At 41.3% G+C, this 16,990-nt stretch overlaps 1 protein-coding gene across 2 annotated transcripts in view; it reads right to left on the bottom strand.

Annotated features, from left to right (window-relative positions):
• LOC126416196 (glycerol-3-phosphate acyltransferase 3) overlaps nucleotides 1-16,990 on the bottom strand; it is a 209,247-nt gene that overhangs the window by 102,979 nt on the left and 89,278 nt on the right. The window contains exon 2 of one of the 2 annotated variants that reach the window (XM_050083786.1): nucleotides 14,886-14,966. The exons of the other annotated variant lie outside the window; for it this stretch is intronic. Within the exon in view, the coding sequence (XP_049939743.1) occupies nucleotides 14,886-14,966 (81 nt within the window). The remainder of the gene's footprint in view (nucleotides 1-14,885; nucleotides 14,967-16,990) is intronic. 2 annotated transcript variants of the gene reach the window in all.

Raw genomic sequence — 16,990 nt, 5'->3', positions numbered from 1 at the left:
AGGTTCCACACGTTGCCATTCAAACACATCTGCCGTCTCTCAGATAACTGCTGCCAACGGAATGTGTCGATGAGAGTGACTTGGAAAAGTCTTCTCTTTTAACTTTTCATTTAACGATGTCCACACAGAGTCTAAAGCTCATTCGTTGCAGAAACTGCGGATACGCAAACTGAATCGTCCCACCGTTCTGCAGTCTCCCTTTTCTGGGGTCTTTCATTACAAAACTCTTAAATGCCGTTCGACAGTATGACGCTGCTCGAAGACATTTCTGCGCTCTCCAAACAGAATTCAAGCTCGGCGCTTTTCAGTCTACGACCGTCCATGCTTGTTTTGCGCCACTCAGCGACAGGTCTTGTTGCTTGATAATTAGAAAGCTAAAGAATTTTAACGTTGTCTGCACACATTATCGCTGCTACCTGCTTTGTGAAACAGGAATTTGCTTCTAGATATCGCATTTTATATATGTCACGAACAACGCGCAAACTAATTCCCTCTGAACAACTTCCCTTTTGAGATCCGCTACCGTCGATCTTTGAATTTCATTGCAACTGTCACTTCTTAAAAAATACGAATTTATTTCTTGCAATGGTAACGCATTGTAGTTTGTGACGATCCATGGAGGTGCGATTAAAACTTCTCTACATAAGTCTAACGTCTCATGTCTAGTTGACATGCAGAGGCACATGAAAATGTGACTACTCGTATATATAATAGCTATTTGGCACGAAAGACAAAAATCCACCGACATCTACTCACATATGTACGAAAATAATACAGACTTACAAGAAACCATTACAACAAAATACAACAAAAATACTTCCATCAATGCCAAAGTAACAAAGGATAGCACAGCATTCTTACCAAAGGCCTTCTACGCCTTCGAAATAACAGGAAATAGGGGAAGGATGAAAATAAAGGAGAAGGAAAAAGAGAGAAAAATACTGAGAAAGATCTACTGGTCGGTTCAGAGAGAAGGTATCTGGATAAAGATACCGACAAAAGAATTGTACGGACAAACAGAGATGATTACTAACACTACCAGGAAAAGTCGGGCCAACGACAATCTAGCCTAGAAGAATTTTAACATAGTTACGTATAATACAGCGAGAACCAACGGCGTAAAAGAAATCCTGGAAGATCAAGAAACAAAAATTCTCCACAGAAGCCAAGACAGGAAAAAATATAGAGTAAAAATCACGAAACAAACTTCAGTCACCGGCGAAAGAGAAGAAAACATGAGGGAAGAGGAAAGAGAGGAAGAAGAAACAGTGCATATATGCAAGGTTTTCAGGAAAAAAAAGATGACGTGAATATTGATTATTCTTTAGCGCTCTCCTTATGGGGGAATTAAAGACGATTAACAACAACGTTATTTGACGTCCACTGCTGGGTAAAGACATAGGTGACTTTTCCAAGCATTAGGCCCTAAATGTCAACTAGCCACTATTACATGTATCCAATCCTGGCTGGCATTAAGTAATATATATATATATGTATGTATGTAGTATGTATATTTTGTGTCGCTGAAGAATAATGTCTTGAAGTGGCGCTTAGCGAGGAATATTACTGGACTTCCTGCCACGCTTTAAGTAAAAAAAAAAAAAAAAAAAAAAAAAAAAAAAAAAAAAAAAAACCTGCGTTGCTCTTTGTCCCAACCAATACTTGGAGTTATCTCCAATCGTTCAGTTTCCCGTCAATGTCTACGCCACTTCTTTGCTGTTTAAGATTTGTGTGTCTCCGACGTACTAGACCTATTAAAACCATTATACCCTTGTCTTCTTCGTTGCATCTTTCAATGGAATGTTTATACAAGTGTCGTTTCGCCATATCTACAAAAAAAGACAGTATGTTAATCAAGGACACTCACTCCTGATGCTGTGTTTTAACTACGTAACTTTCAAAACAAGGGCAATCACAACGAGCAACGCTTTAATGGATCAAATATCGAAGGCCTTCAGACCCGAATAAACTACCACCACAGTTCCCAACCAGACGACACGTGTTCGAAACCTGCATTCCAAATCAACTATGGAATCAGAAGTCATAGGATCTGTTTTGAAGAGTAGTTCCTCGTTCCGAATTTTCTTGAAATAAGAATCTCCTCTCTAAAACGAATTAAGATTAACTTCTCGACTTCGTTTTTGAGTCCTGACATTCTAGACTAAAAACTTATGCAACTGCCCTGTACTACGAATATTATGCCATGTGCCGGATAACTAATGCATCTCCATGGAAAGTTATGGTCAAATCACATAGTAAATGTCGTCTGCGACATACTCGTTTCTCCTTAGTGTTTCTCGTTAACTTTTCATGTCTTCCGTGAAATGCATGTTATCAACATAATGCATCTATAGCTTACGTCCTCTTGCTATGCCCGACCTTAACAGCTCTGCAAATATTGTCGAACGGAGTTATGTTGACGTTACTAGTGCTACAAGGTGCAATATTTGTTGTGTTGTTACTTCTACAATATTAAAGCGGCATTCTTACTACGTACGAATGGTGCAGACAATGTATCGTATCAGCAATGTTGTTGAGTAAGTACGAGAGAGAGTCAATAAGTAGGATAACGGGTGATACTATCAGCCAAGTAAGTACTTTTCAACACACTCCCCTGTAAATTTAAGCGCTTAACCCATCGTTTAAGCAGGTCGTGAGAGCTTGCAACGAGGAATTCTTGTTGCATCTGTGGCATCCAATGAGTGACCCTCTCGCTCTTGCTTCATTTTCTCGAACTAGCTGTGCGCCTAGATGGTTTGTAAGGGGCCCAAAACAAGAATAATCACTGGGAGGTGGCTTGGGAGAGGCACTGTCGGGATGTATCACACCCCTGTCAGGAGTACACGTTGTGTGCAGCGTTAAAACTCTAGCAGTTACTTAGTAATTGTACAGTAGGATCCAGCATCAACAGTCTCACAGAGGGGCTGTAATTTCAGCAATATATACCCTGCGAGTTCCAACCTTGGAACCGCCTTTAACTTATTTTTACTGGGGAGGACGGCAGCTTCCATTCCTTGGAGAATCGTTCAGAATCCCTCGAGTCCTCCCCTATTATGATCTGCATCAAGAAATCGTCATCTTCACTGTAACTGGTGATTTTTTTTTTTTTTTTTTTTTGTGGTTTTAGGGCGCACAACTTCAACGGTCATTAGCGCCCGGACTACGTTAGGAATGCACCGCGAGTCACAAGTTTAAAACAGCAACGAAACGGAAAACACGATAAAAGACAGACAGGTATAGGATTAAAAAAAACAGCATAATCAAATGTCCTTATAGAGGGTTGTAAAGTTGATAAAATGAAGAACGCGAGCAGCTGCTCGTGAGTCATCCGCTAAAATGGCATCTAGAGTACATGGCAGGCCAAAATCAAGACGCAGTGTGTTAAAATCCGGACAGGACGTTAAAATGTGGCGGACCGTCAGCAATTGCCCACATGGGCAGAACGGCGCCGGCGCAGACGTCAGCAGATGGCGATGGCTGAACCGGCAGTGTCCAATTCGTAACCGGGCCAAAACTACCTCTTCCCGCCGAGAAGGGCGTGAGGAGGACGTCCAAGCCGCGGGAAGTAACTGGTGATGTGATACATTGATAGGTCCATTCTGTTCAGTTTGTGATGTGGAGTCAACAGACGGGATACCCAACGCCAACAACCTTTGCGAAAATTGAACGTCTTATCTAGGGTGAGTGTGGCTCCGTGAAAACAACCAACGGCAAATACCACAGTGTCGACTGTCACCCGAAGATCTTCATAATTTCTTCCATACGTTACATCACTCGAAATCTTCACAAGACAACCAGAGGGATTCTTGTTTGTTATACTTTCTCCCCTACGTAGAATTCAAGTAGCCACATGGAGACAGCTTCCGGTACAATATGGGTATTACGTACGGAATATGTTCGACGAAAAATATGCCTTGTGGAAAGTCCTTTGGCCCACGAAGTTTGCACAGCTGCGGGCTGTTTAGTCAGATACAATCCTTTAGTCACACCTGACATCTTGCTCTGGCTGCAATCCGCTCTGTATCGCTTACGTGATGCCACCATCTAGAAATACACGAGTGCTGAATTTATAACGGTACGTAGCATTTATGGTATCCTTGTACACTCACATTGATCAGTGTCATTTAAAATGTTTGGCAACTGTCGTAGACGAGAACCAATAGAACATTTCTCGGCTTGGCATAGGGACAGTTTTGTGCTTATGTTTAAGTGCTGGTGTTACTAGTTATTTCCAATGGATAAGCAAGTGAAACGTTCGCCATGAAAACTGTTTCGGCCGGTTAATAAGCAACAGAAATTTAAAGTTGCAGAATATTCTAAGGGATTCCAACAGTTAAGAACTGTTTTAACCAAATTTAAATGTTACGGTACTGCTCTTCAAGACGATCGACGTAAGGATGTACGAAAACTACAACCAGAAATGGAAACGTGTGTCAAGTGCAGGGTGTAGCAGTAAACTACAGGCGATTGAAGATGTACGACATACACTATAATGGTGTCAGATGAAAAATCAGGGTACTTCTTGGATAAGCAATAAACTGAAAGCTTTGTGCATGAAAGGCGTCACATCTGTTCAACGCAGTCCGTGAAGAAATAATGTAATTCCTCCCCAATTTTTGACCGATCTGAAATGAATGTCATTTTGCTCGTGAATTTGTCTTTGTGGGCGAGACGTGCGACCGCCACATTACGACAGAGAAGAAAATACAATCGAAGCTATGGGTGAATCCGCTGCGTACGCACCAGAGAAGGCCAAGTCATTTACCGCGAGGGTTGTGGCCAGCATTTCCCGGGATACTATGGCATTCCTTTTAATGATCGCCTACCAACGGTTAAAATAGTAACTGGCGAATACTATACATTTCATCCGGGTCAACTGAATTAAAACAATCTGATAAGAGACCTTGATTTAAAAAAAAAAAGGAAAATTACTATTCCCACATTCCTTCCTCCCCCCCACATACACAAACAGTTTTACATACCTTAGATTTGAGAAATTTGTCAGCTGCAGGGTTTTCATTATGATTTTATGAGGGCAGACGGAGAGAGCATTTAAGGCCCGCTTTCGTGAACAACAGCCCAACAAATATAGTGAAAATTCATATTAGTCAAATTTCGCAGATCACAAAAAATGGTTCAAATGGCTCTGAGCACTATGCGACTCAACTGCTGAGGTCATCAGTCGCCTAGAACTTAGAACTAATTAAACCTAACTAACCTAAGGACAGCACACAACACCCAGCCATAACGAGGCAGAGAAAATCCCTGACCCCGCCGGGAATCGAACCCGGGAACCCGGGCGTGGGAAGCGAGAACGCTACCGCACGACCACGAGATGCGGGCGCAGATCACAAATCGAGAAAAACACTGCATATCTGCTTAACATGGCACCTCTCCATATAGATGACAAGGACTACAAAAACCTCTTAGATGAGTTTGACATTTACCCTGATCAGCCAGAAGTATCAACATAAACACATCCAGGTGATAGTGTCCCCTGGCGAGGAATGACTGCTCGTCAGGCACCCACGGTGCATGTGGTGTCAGTGAGCGTGCTGTCCGTGTGTAGAATGGAGAAGCCGCGCGATCTACCTGAATTTGACCGAGGGTAGATTGTTATGGCCCAGAGGCTCGGCAAGACAATTTCGGAAACTGCGACTTGTCCGGCCTTCGAGGAGTGCTGTGGTCTCTTCAAAATGTAGCCAAACCAAGGTGGTACGATGTCCAGACATCGTGGGGTTGTCGAAACGCCGGATCCTGCCTGGCGTTAGCAGTACTCTTTGCAAAAAGCTCTGTCGTCATCTGAAGGATGTTTCCAGGTATTGTTTGGAGATGGCCCTGTTTCAGCCTGCTGCTATTGATAAACGACTGTGTATCAGAAATCTTCGTGACGGCTTCCCATACTTTTGTAGAACCGCACGGCCACTCCGGCCGGCCTCAGTGAGATAATGCGTCGTGTCATAAGGCCTGGAGTGGTTCGAGGAACACAGTGGCGAGTCCTAGTTGATGTGCTGCTGCCCCCCCCCCCCCCCCCAACTCTCCAGATCTGAACCCGATCGAACACATCTGGGATCTGACTGAACGTAGCGTCAGAGCGTATCGCTCTCTCCCCGGAATTTATGAGAATTATTTGACTTATGTGTGCAGATATGGTGCCAATTCCCTCCAGCGACCTACCAAGGACTCACCGCTTCCATGCCACGATGCGTCGCCGCTGCTATACGTGCAGAAAGTGAACATACCGGCTATTAGGTAGGTAGTCATAATGTTCTGGCTGATATAATGTTCTGGCTGATATAATGTTCTGGCTGATATAATGTTCTGGCTGATATAATGTTCTGGCTGATATAATGTTCTGGCTGATATAATGTTCTGGCTGATATAATGTTCTGGCTGATCAGTGTATTATTCTTTTAGATATTAATGTCGGCAATAGCTGACGTGTAACTATGTGACATGTTTTTCATTTATTTTACATATGTATCTTAGTTATGCTGGTTATATGCTTTTATAAATGTTCTTGCTGCTAGCATAACAGACTGTTGTACTATCCACATAAATGTGATTCACCCACTATAAGTTTTCAATCCGTGTTTATAATTCACACATAGAATACGTACAGTTTCCGACATATCATGCGTTATGCTTCTGAGAAGAAGATATTGCTGTATGCTAAGCCAGAATTTAATAAGCCGTTGTAACAAACTTCTTACACTTTACGTACAAGTATGGCCAAGTCCTAATGATTTATAATACCTCAAATTTTATACCTTTCTACACATGACAAACTAATTTGTTGAAACCTGTAAAGTGAAAAATTTCTCAACTGAAGATTGAATTTTATTCTGAAATCTACTCTAATTGTGAAATTGAGAAATAAGTGATTGAGGGCCCGATTAAAAAAATAAATAAATAAATAACAGCTTAACATAGATTCCGCCGTTCACTCAACAGATACAGTTAACACAACACCGGCACCACGATGATATTATGCCATTCGATTCTATCGTGAGAAAGTTTCTAGTCTTATGGGCAGGTGCTTTGGCGCTATCAACACTGAGGGCATTGAACAATGAACTTCAACTCCTAACTTCCACAACAACAAAGAGGTACGGCAGTTGTTGATTGGTGTTTTGCAGACCTCCCAGAACAGCACTTGGGAGATGCTTTCTACTCACTGCAACAACATTGGGCAAACTGCACTGAAATAAAATGAGACTGTCATGAAGTGCGTTTTCCACCTACATAATAGGCAATATTCACCATGTTCTCGTAAAATATTCATCAGTTCAAAAAGCTGTTTAAGAATTATTCACTGTAAGAACTCTCATTCAATAAATCGTGCAGTGTAAATTTATGATTTACGTTAAACATCGGTAAGTAACACCATACTACCAAGACTGACACCTAGCAAAGTAATGTGATGTTAAAACCAGTCTTAGAGTAGCGTATAGCTTTACCTTTCAAGATCAGAAGCTGCTTGACGCAGGAAGTGCGCACGCTGGAAGGAAAGTAAAGGAACAATTCACGATGGGCGGAGTCACCAACGACACGCAACAGAACCATATAAATAAAAAAGAATAAAGGAACAGTGGAAGTGGTCTGGCATCGCATCACGTCACGCACTCACGCTCCGCATTGTACAACCTAATAAAGCCTGGCCCAGCAGATGGAAAAGTGTTGGGTTATGCTTGCTTACACGATACGCTAAATATACTTCGTTAACTGCAATTATAAATGTAAAATGAACCCACAACCCAGTACTCCTAAATTTTCCGTGCTATGTTTCAGGACGTGTAGAAGGTGCTGGGTGGGTACCAATTACTATAGGAACAAACAAGACAAAGACAACGTTTTCCACTCCCTTGCGTCTGTTGAGTCAAAGGATGACTTCGTTACCTGGTACTACAGATGACGCGGAATAATCATCGTGGTAATAATTATCAGGATTTCCACTATACATCCTTTGTGCACCTACGTACGGTATGCGCACCGCTTCACTATAGCAGCAGCAGCAGGAATTATCAGGATTTACTACTTCAAACATATTCAAATTTAATTAATTACCGACAAATTCCGATTACCCTTTGAACCAGTACGATTGGTATATTGCTTTAAACGTTTGTTCCTGTGGCATCGAAACGGTAAATAGTTACCATATGTGATGATGATGATGAATTGGGTTGAGGGGGCACTCGAAATCACTGTCATCAGCGCCCTGACGAAATGTCAACATGAAATCTCATGGGTGGGGACGAAGGCTGCCCCACACGCAGAGCAGTTTATACCGTACTGAAGTCTGCCGCCCTTCCCCACCAGTCTAGGGATGAGGCCTGATAGTTCACAAAATTTCACCGCTCTGTTAATACTGGTATCGGTATCTGCGAGGACGGTGGGCAGATCTCCAGCGAGACCAAGGAATGCCCTATTATCAGTATACAGGACACATGTAGCCGCAATATGCTGAACTGAAAGCGGCACGCCACAAACTTCACCGAAAGATGGATCCTCCCGCCGGAGGAGGAAGCCATGTGTGAAAGGGCTTTGCCCGATGCGCAGTCTGGTAAGCAAAACCTCCTTGCAGCGGCGAGGTTGACAGGAAGTCCGAATGGCGCGCAACGGGATGGGACACTGATGGACATCACCATCCCAACATGCTTCCTTGGCAGATTTAACAGCCAAGTCGTTACCCTATATCCCAACGTGGCCAGGTACCCAGCGAAAGATCACCTCCTTGCCACGGCGTTAGAGCCGCTGAAGGAGTCACGGATGAGCTGAATCAGCGGGTCTACCGGATACATTTAGTGAAGCGCTTCCAGTGCACTAAGAGAGTCGGAACAGACAAGAAAACTCGTACGGTGATGTCTGTGAACCCTAGAATGCCATATAACTCCGCATCATAATTTGTAAATTGTTCTGGAAGACATTTTAAGAACCCTATCACGGAAAACCACAGAACAACCGAGAGCTTTCCCCTGCTGGGATCCATTTGTATAAATAACGATAAAACCATATATGATTTAGTGTTCAAAGTTCATTATTTACCCAGAATTACCTGCATGTCCTAAGACTTCGATACGAGAATTTGTAATTATTAGTGTAATAGCTCTCACCACTAAAATTTTATTACAGCTTACATTAATCACTATCTTCCTGCACATAACCTAATGATAACGTGAACTGAAAAAGCTTAAGGGCGTTGTAACTAGCGACACACTTTAATACGAGTTTAGTTCTAGAAAGAACGTATTACGTTATAACGAGACGACCAACGAAGTAGTGAAATGCAGAATGTATAATAAATTTGAGAAAGAAGATAGTGGTTCAATTTTCTCCAACAGTGATCACGAATTTTTCATATCAAATACTGTATATAGACGGATATAGAGGTAGAAAAGCTGGCTCGATGGAATAAATCCATTTAAGATGCTGTTAAGTTTTCACTCAATCAGCATACAGTATCACTGGATTAACTGCCAATAAAATAAAAATATTACCACCTAGTCGTCAACATGTTGCTGCTAGCGCTTACGAAACACCGAGAAGAACAGGAAATCAGTTCCACCTCTACGTCACAGAAAAATTCAAGTACACGCTTGTGGTAGCTGCACCAGTTCAGGCTGCATGTACTTTTCAATCTACCTTTCATTAACACTACTATTCCATGGCGAATAATGGTTAACAAAAAACGGAAGAATGCTACGTATTGTATTTTCGTTAATGTGTCGACCTACTGTAGAATGTTATTACGATTATATATGTACATAGAAGAATATCCACATTAAAATTTTTTAACAAAAGGAAAAATGTTTAACATCCCGGCGATGCCGAGATCATTATCGGAGGCTCGGATAGTGGGAAGGATGGGGAAGGTAATCGACCGGTCCTATTCAAATGAATCACCCTGATATTTTCCCCTCATCGATCGGTTAAAATTTAAATCTAGATAGTAGGATGAGGAATATCCGTTGTCTTCCCGAAAGCGTGGCCAGTGAGCTAAACAATGCAGCGTTTCACTCGGTAAAAAGTTAAATAAACAACTAGTCGATATTATGAGCGGAAACGTTAAGGATATCAGCAGAAGCTGTAAGAATGAAATTTGTTTAATTCGCAGTAATCAACGTAATTAGCAATGGTACATACGGGTAAACAGTCTCCGATTGGTGGACTTAACAATACGGGCGACAAGATGTGGTCGTCACTGAGCGCGTGCTAGAGTTTTGCAATAATGCCAGAACTATCGAAGCAGCGCACGTAAGACATGAATATCTTGCTGTCTATGCTTACGTCTAAATGTTGAAACGGTTTTATACATTGTCAAAAAATTCGGACACTCAAAATTTACAGATACACTACTAAGGCTTGTAACTAAGTTTTCAATGCAAATACCGGCGGGTCTGGGTGGGAAGGAATCATATATCATCATCATCATCATCATCATCATCATCATCATCATCATCTGTTAAAAATGTGGGTGACAATCTTGAGGGAAGGGGAGTATCAAACTGCAACCGCGCCAAAACGGAATCCTAGATCAGTGCCGACAGACACGATTGGATGTGCTAACGTGTCTAATATTTTAAACACGAAGATTATTTCAAGAGGCTGTATTTTATAATTAATGTGATAGAAAATAAAACACACACACACACACACACACACACACACACACACACACACACACACACACACACCACCACCACCACCACACACCACCACACACCACCACACACTAGCGTTGTATCTGTGGGTTCCCCCCATACACGTATGGCACATATATTGCTCACATCACCCCCCCCCCCCTTTCCCCAAATGCGGTCCACCGTCTCCCTATCTCTGTCCATCTTCATACCACTATCTCTCTGGGTGCTCCTGTCTCCCCTCTTCCTTTTTCACTTGCACAAGTTTCGCAGGAGAACTTCTGTGAAGTTGGAATGTACGTGTTGAGTTACCGGCGGAAGTAAAGCTGTGAAGATGGGTCTTGATTCGTGCTTGGATGTTCAGTCGGTAGAGAACTTGTCAGAGAAATTGAAAGACATGTTTTTTGCAGGTGCGGATATTCAGCCGCCAATTAATTGTTAAAATTCATGGTGAAATCTTTGGCTGTCTTTCGTTTTGCACAAAATAAGAACAGCTGAAGGTTGCATCATGAATTTTAACAAAGTGCCAGGTCCCGTCACGATTTTAACGTGTCAGGCAGCTTTAAATGAATTTATTGCTTTCACAGCTGTATTTGATCAAATACGATGTCCGTGTTTTGAAGAGAGATGAGCGCTAATATAGTTACCCTACTGTTAATCTTTAGATACCTAATCTATATGTGATATCTAATTGTTAATGACCTTCAATGATACTGCGAAATAAAGCGAAAGGGATTCAGTGAAAACACAGGCTTACTTTTTATAACAAGAGAAAGGAAAAGATATTAATATTTTCCATTTCAGCCGCTGCCAGTCAACGATTCCAACAACAAAAATACCAATACGGAAGCTACTTTTCAACATTCGTCGAACGATACATCCCAGCACTTCACTTTGCCCTGTTATGTTTCGCAAAAAAAATATGTCTCCCTGTGTACTTCAGTTAATTGAAGTCTTACAGTTATTCTGAGCAATGTGTATTCAACCTTGACACTAGTCAATCATTCTCACTCGAGATGGAAATGACATGATAAATTTATGTTTTTGGTTTGTTAGTCTAATTTCAGCAAAACTGTTACTTTGATTTGGAGCTTAGTATTTGTACGACCTTTTTATGTAGCCGTCTAAATTTCGTTAAAATGGATAAACTGGAGTGGGGTGTCCTCTAAAAAAAAAATCTTTATTTTTGTTTGACTTATCGCTAATGGTAATTCAATGAACGTTGATGAAGACGTGCAAGGAGGCTATTTTATTTAAAATTATTAAGATCAGGGCCGGCCATGGCGTGTCAAACTTCACGCAGGCCGAGTGTTAAGTGCCGCGTGTGGCCCACGGTTCGGCCTGTCCTAGACGTTGACCGTTCCTTCCCGACGGACTCGGCGCAGAGCGACGTTCCGTTTAGTACTGCGGTGTGGCATTTTTCAGTCGACACAACTCCCTCAGTTCGGCAAAATCGTGGTTTCATCACTGTTTGCTCTTCCCTATTTGTTCGGATGTCCAGTGGGCGTTTGCATAAAATGAGTCAGTCTGTCTGCCGTCAGAAGCCTTTAAAAATGAATGAGAATAACAACAGAGGAATGAATTCTCATTATCTATTATCCAGTCGCATAAGCGAGGGGTTCTGCAAATTTGCTATGAAACGAGATTACAATATCATGCAGAAAGAATTTCGACTGTTGACAGTGCAAAAGCAAAAAAATTAGAACGATCGACAGGCGCGAAGTCATCGTTCTATAAGTCGAGAAGCTCTTCGTGCTAAATCTGCAGGCATGCAGCACATGAAGAAATTGGTGGTATGAAACGTAAAATTTCTAAAGTCGCACGCAATATTCCACTGTCCAGTTGCAACAGTTTTTCAAGGTACTTAACGGAAAGTATGAAGACTTTGTACATCACTGCAAAGTACGTTGGTTAAGCCAATGGGCATGCTTTGAACAATTTTTCGACTTAAAATACGCTATTGCTGAATTTATAAAGGTAAAAGCTGTACAGGAAATAAAATTAGAACATTCGGAATGCATTCCAGAACTCGTATTTTAAGTAGATTGACTGCACACTGCCCACAGTAAGGTACTGCAAGGTGAGAAGTAAGGATGGTTGGTTGATTGATTTGGGGGAGGAGACCAAACAGTGAGTCCATCGGTCCCATAGGTATGGGAAAGGAATTCGGCTGTGCCATTTCAAAGGAACCATCCCACCATTTGCCTGCAGCGATTTTAGGGAAATCACAGAAAACCTAAATCATGATGGCCGGACACGGGTTTGAACGTCCTCTACCCGAATGGGAGTCCACTGTGCTAACCACTGCGCCACGTCACTCGGTGAGAAATAAGGTACTGCAAGGTGAGAAATAAGGTACTGCAAGATGGAGATGCATTTAAAAAGAAGATCGCGTTATAGAAGGGACAAATTCTGACCAACAGTCCAGTTACTACCCTCACCGTCCTTAAAGAAAATGCGAGGTTTGAAGAACTCATTGTGGCCTTGAAAGAATATAAGAATAACTTTTCGCTAATCTTATACCTGTTCCGAGCTGTTTTTCGAGACTCGTTTTTGTTCAAAGCAGTCCTGTATAAGAGCCCTTTTACGATTATGAAACAAAATACGTCAAGATTACATGGCAATTCGAGTGCGAAAATCTGTCAAATGGTCTGCGTCTGTCTGCATGCCACAGTTTGTACATGTTGAAAATTACGTCTTCAGTGCGCCAAAAATAACTGAATAATGCTGAAAATCTGTTTTGTTTGCGATATATGTTGTTGATAAATGTGAAATAAAATCAAATCCTTTGCAATGCGATTAGCGTGGCGGTGGGGGAAAATGTGCAGTGACGCTGAGCACTATGGCACTAGTGTCAAGGCACGGCTCGGTAGCTGAAGTCTCAGCTGCCCCTGGCTTCGATAACAGAAGCTGAATTCAAGCGTGGCTGTACATCGTTGTACAACGACCCCTGTGAAAGACCACGTAATACACCATCTACAGACGAAAACTGCGTCCAAATACACAATATGATGCTGGAGGACTGGCGATTTGAAGTATATCTGTTTCTTGCCCGGTACGCAGCTCATTTGTTGAATTCGGCCCACACACTAATGGGACAACACTTAAATTGCATTTAAACAAATGGTTCTGTTTCCCGACTTAGCACTGTGAATAATTTGTGTCCATCATTTGCGCTCTGAAACAATGCAGCGGTAAGTAGTTATAAGTTGTAACCAAGCAGGAAAAAAAAAAGTCTAAATCAATTTCATTTGTCCGCAAAGATTTGGTGCCACGGTTAACTGAGATTCAAAAAGGGTTTTTATTACTGATTACTTTGTAAAGTCTGAACAATAACTGCTTGTTATTACGCAAATCTACTAGACCACTTCCTGTGGAAACACTTGAGACGTCTAAGCTGCAAAACAGAACATCTATCGCCCGGAAATAAAATTTACAACGGCAAAGGTATGAGGGATTTGAATTTCGAATGGCTAGAGGAGCCACACTGTCCACATCAAGAAATTTTGGGCAGGAAAAATTCTGGATCTAATAATTAGATTTTGCAGTAGTAGTTAACTAATTTATAAACCTTCGCAAGCTTAGTTTTTAGGGGACTGAGGCTAAACATAAGGCCATTTTATAACATAAAAAATAACCTCACCTTGAGGTCTAGAAATTTTCTCCTAGCCCTCATAACCAGTATATAGTTCGAAGGAAGAAGCACAATTTCTTCTTACACCGAATCTTAATCGTGCACTTGTGGCTGCTACCACTTCATAACTTGCGCATGAGGAGAGGTGAACCATTTTCATTACCTAGGATGGCGCTGCGTTTCAGTAACCCTCGCCTATGTAGATATTTCTAGGCTGCTGTCTTAGAAGCCTCTGTAGATTCCAATGACGACCTGACTGTTCGGAAATTCTGAACGTAAGAGATTCGATATATAAATACTGATAGCGCAACAGTTATGAATCTCCACTCACTTCACATTTACATATAATTCCTCTTTTTATAACACCTGATTGAAACATTTTCCACCTACTGTCCTCCTAAAGTAGAACATCACTTTTACATATGGTCAGCAAATAAATATTTGGTCTGCACGCAAAACAACAATTTACTCCATCAAAATCCACATTTGCAAAACTACTAAAAAGATTGTTACTGAAAAATTTTAATGTTAAGGAACTCAAAATACCATTAGCACACAAAACATGAAAAATCTTCAAATGCTTTCGTCAGCATTTGTTTCTAGACACTAACCTCAAAATAAGTAAGAGTGTTGTTAAAATTCGTGTTCGGACTGCTGCACATTAAGCTAGTGAAACCTGGATGCTCTGAAAGCTAGAAAAAGAAAAACAAACAAGCATGAGAAATGACTTCCAATGGAATAACGCAAAAAATTTAGTGATTAAAAATGCATGAACGACAATTTTTGACGTACAAAGTTTTTACAGTCAATATTACTGTCAAACTATTTGATAATTTGGAGATGAAAGAAAGAAGAATTCGAAATAAATTGTGTACCAAATATGAAAATGCAATTTGGAAATTGAGAAACAAGGAGGTGTAATAAAATGTAATGTTCCGCTTTCTCATACCTGTTACATTCAGTTTTTTATGGTCACTTAGAATGGATAACAAGAGGATGACAGAAAAATATTTAACACCAGTGACAAACATCCAATAACACAAATTTCACGGTATGTGGAAGTTAAAGATGTACAGGAATTAGGAAAACAGACATGAAATCAGGGTAAAAGTACAAATTTTAAGGGCTTCCGGAAGAAAACACCTAACAGCGACATGGACAGAAGAAAGAACAGAAAAGAGCAAGAATAAAGACTTATTAGGAAGCCACAAAAAATGAAAATATGATCTCATAAATCAACTGTTTTACTTGTGCGTGATTTGGACAAATTCGAGTAGTAATAAAACTGTCAACATTCTAGGACTGATTGATAACTCGAGTAGTTTCTGGTTTTACAAGCACACGACTCTTACACAAATCCGTGATGAAAAACTGAATTACTGACTTTCTTCTTGCACCTACGACTTATAATCGCCTCAATTTCTCTTTGAACTCTATTGTTTTATCATTTAATACGTATCTCAATTGTTTTTGTCATAACGATTTGTGTGTTTCAACTCTCTACTACCACATAATTCGGTATGATGTATACAGTTCTGACATGTCAACTATAACATTCCTCGGCTCCTTTCCTCTAGGGTCTAGTCCAAAACAAAACATTAAAAACGTGGTATAAATGGAAATGTCGTGTGGCTAGGGCCTCCCGTCGGGTAGACCGTTCGCCTGGTGCAAGTCTTTCGATTTGACGCCACTTGGGCGACTTGCATGTCGATGGGGATGAAATGATGGTGATAAGGACAACACAACACCCAGTCCCTGAGCCGAAATCTCCGACCCAGCCGGGAATCGAACCCGGGCCCTTAGGATTGACAGTGTCACGCTGACCACTCAGCTAGCGGGGCGGACAAAAACGTGGTAAAAGACAATGATATAGAGGTTAGGTAATCAAGGGTATCAAATGACGCATTACTAATTAAAATATGTGGCTTATGCTTTCAGTTCTGCCAAAGAAGGCACATATCAGTATTTTTTTCTACGACAGTTGTTTTATCTTAAGTGTAGCAGCTTAGCAATCAATGAAACATTCAAATCATTGGTTCGATACATCATATGGATTTTTCTAAACTTGTACCCTACGCTTCAATCTGCAAATACTGAACCATTTGTAAAGTTCTTAAACCTACGTAGCAACCAAACAAAATACCACTGTCTGGGAAAGTGCCTGCATCGCTTTTGAACAAGGCATTCGGAAGGAGATGCATCTAGCTTTGTTGGGGGACGTGATAGAGCAGTACGTCAGTTCACGTGCACTCTTGGTATAGATCAACCAGACGCCCACTGACTTCAATGTCTCGAGAGCGCTGACGAACCATTTTGATGTCAGGGCATTCACACTCACGGTGTTGCTGCACACTGTTGCTGTTGGTACTCACTTTTTATGAGAGTATCCATACTGTGATGCTTCGGCAGAGTAAATGCTTCAACAAGTTTGGTCAGAGTTTAACGATAATGATTTTCCGTATACTAACAATAGCCCCTGGAGCAACTTGCCTTTTTGTGGTGTCAGACTGAGCTCTAACTCAAAGCGTTACAGCACAAGACTAAAAATCAGTACAAAATCCTCAGAAAACTCAGAAGAACAACCGCCTTGCTTCTGCAGGAAGACACCTTTCAAGCTACCATCTGCTGGTAATTAGATTTGTGAACTACAAATATGCCGATGGTAAGGATTTCAGATTTCATAATGGGCCGTCATACTTGCGGCTTCGATACTAGC

This window comes from Schistocerca serialis, chromosome 8, assembly GCF_023864345.2.
Source record: "Schistocerca serialis cubense isolate TAMUIC-IGC-003099 chromosome 8, iqSchSeri2.2, whole genome shotgun sequence".
NCBI classification, from domain to species: Eukaryota; Metazoa; Arthropoda; class Insecta; order Orthoptera; family Acrididae; genus Schistocerca; species Schistocerca serialis.
The sequence above is the reverse complement of the archived record's forward strand: the minus strand, read 5'-3'. Positions and strand labels throughout refer to the sequence as shown.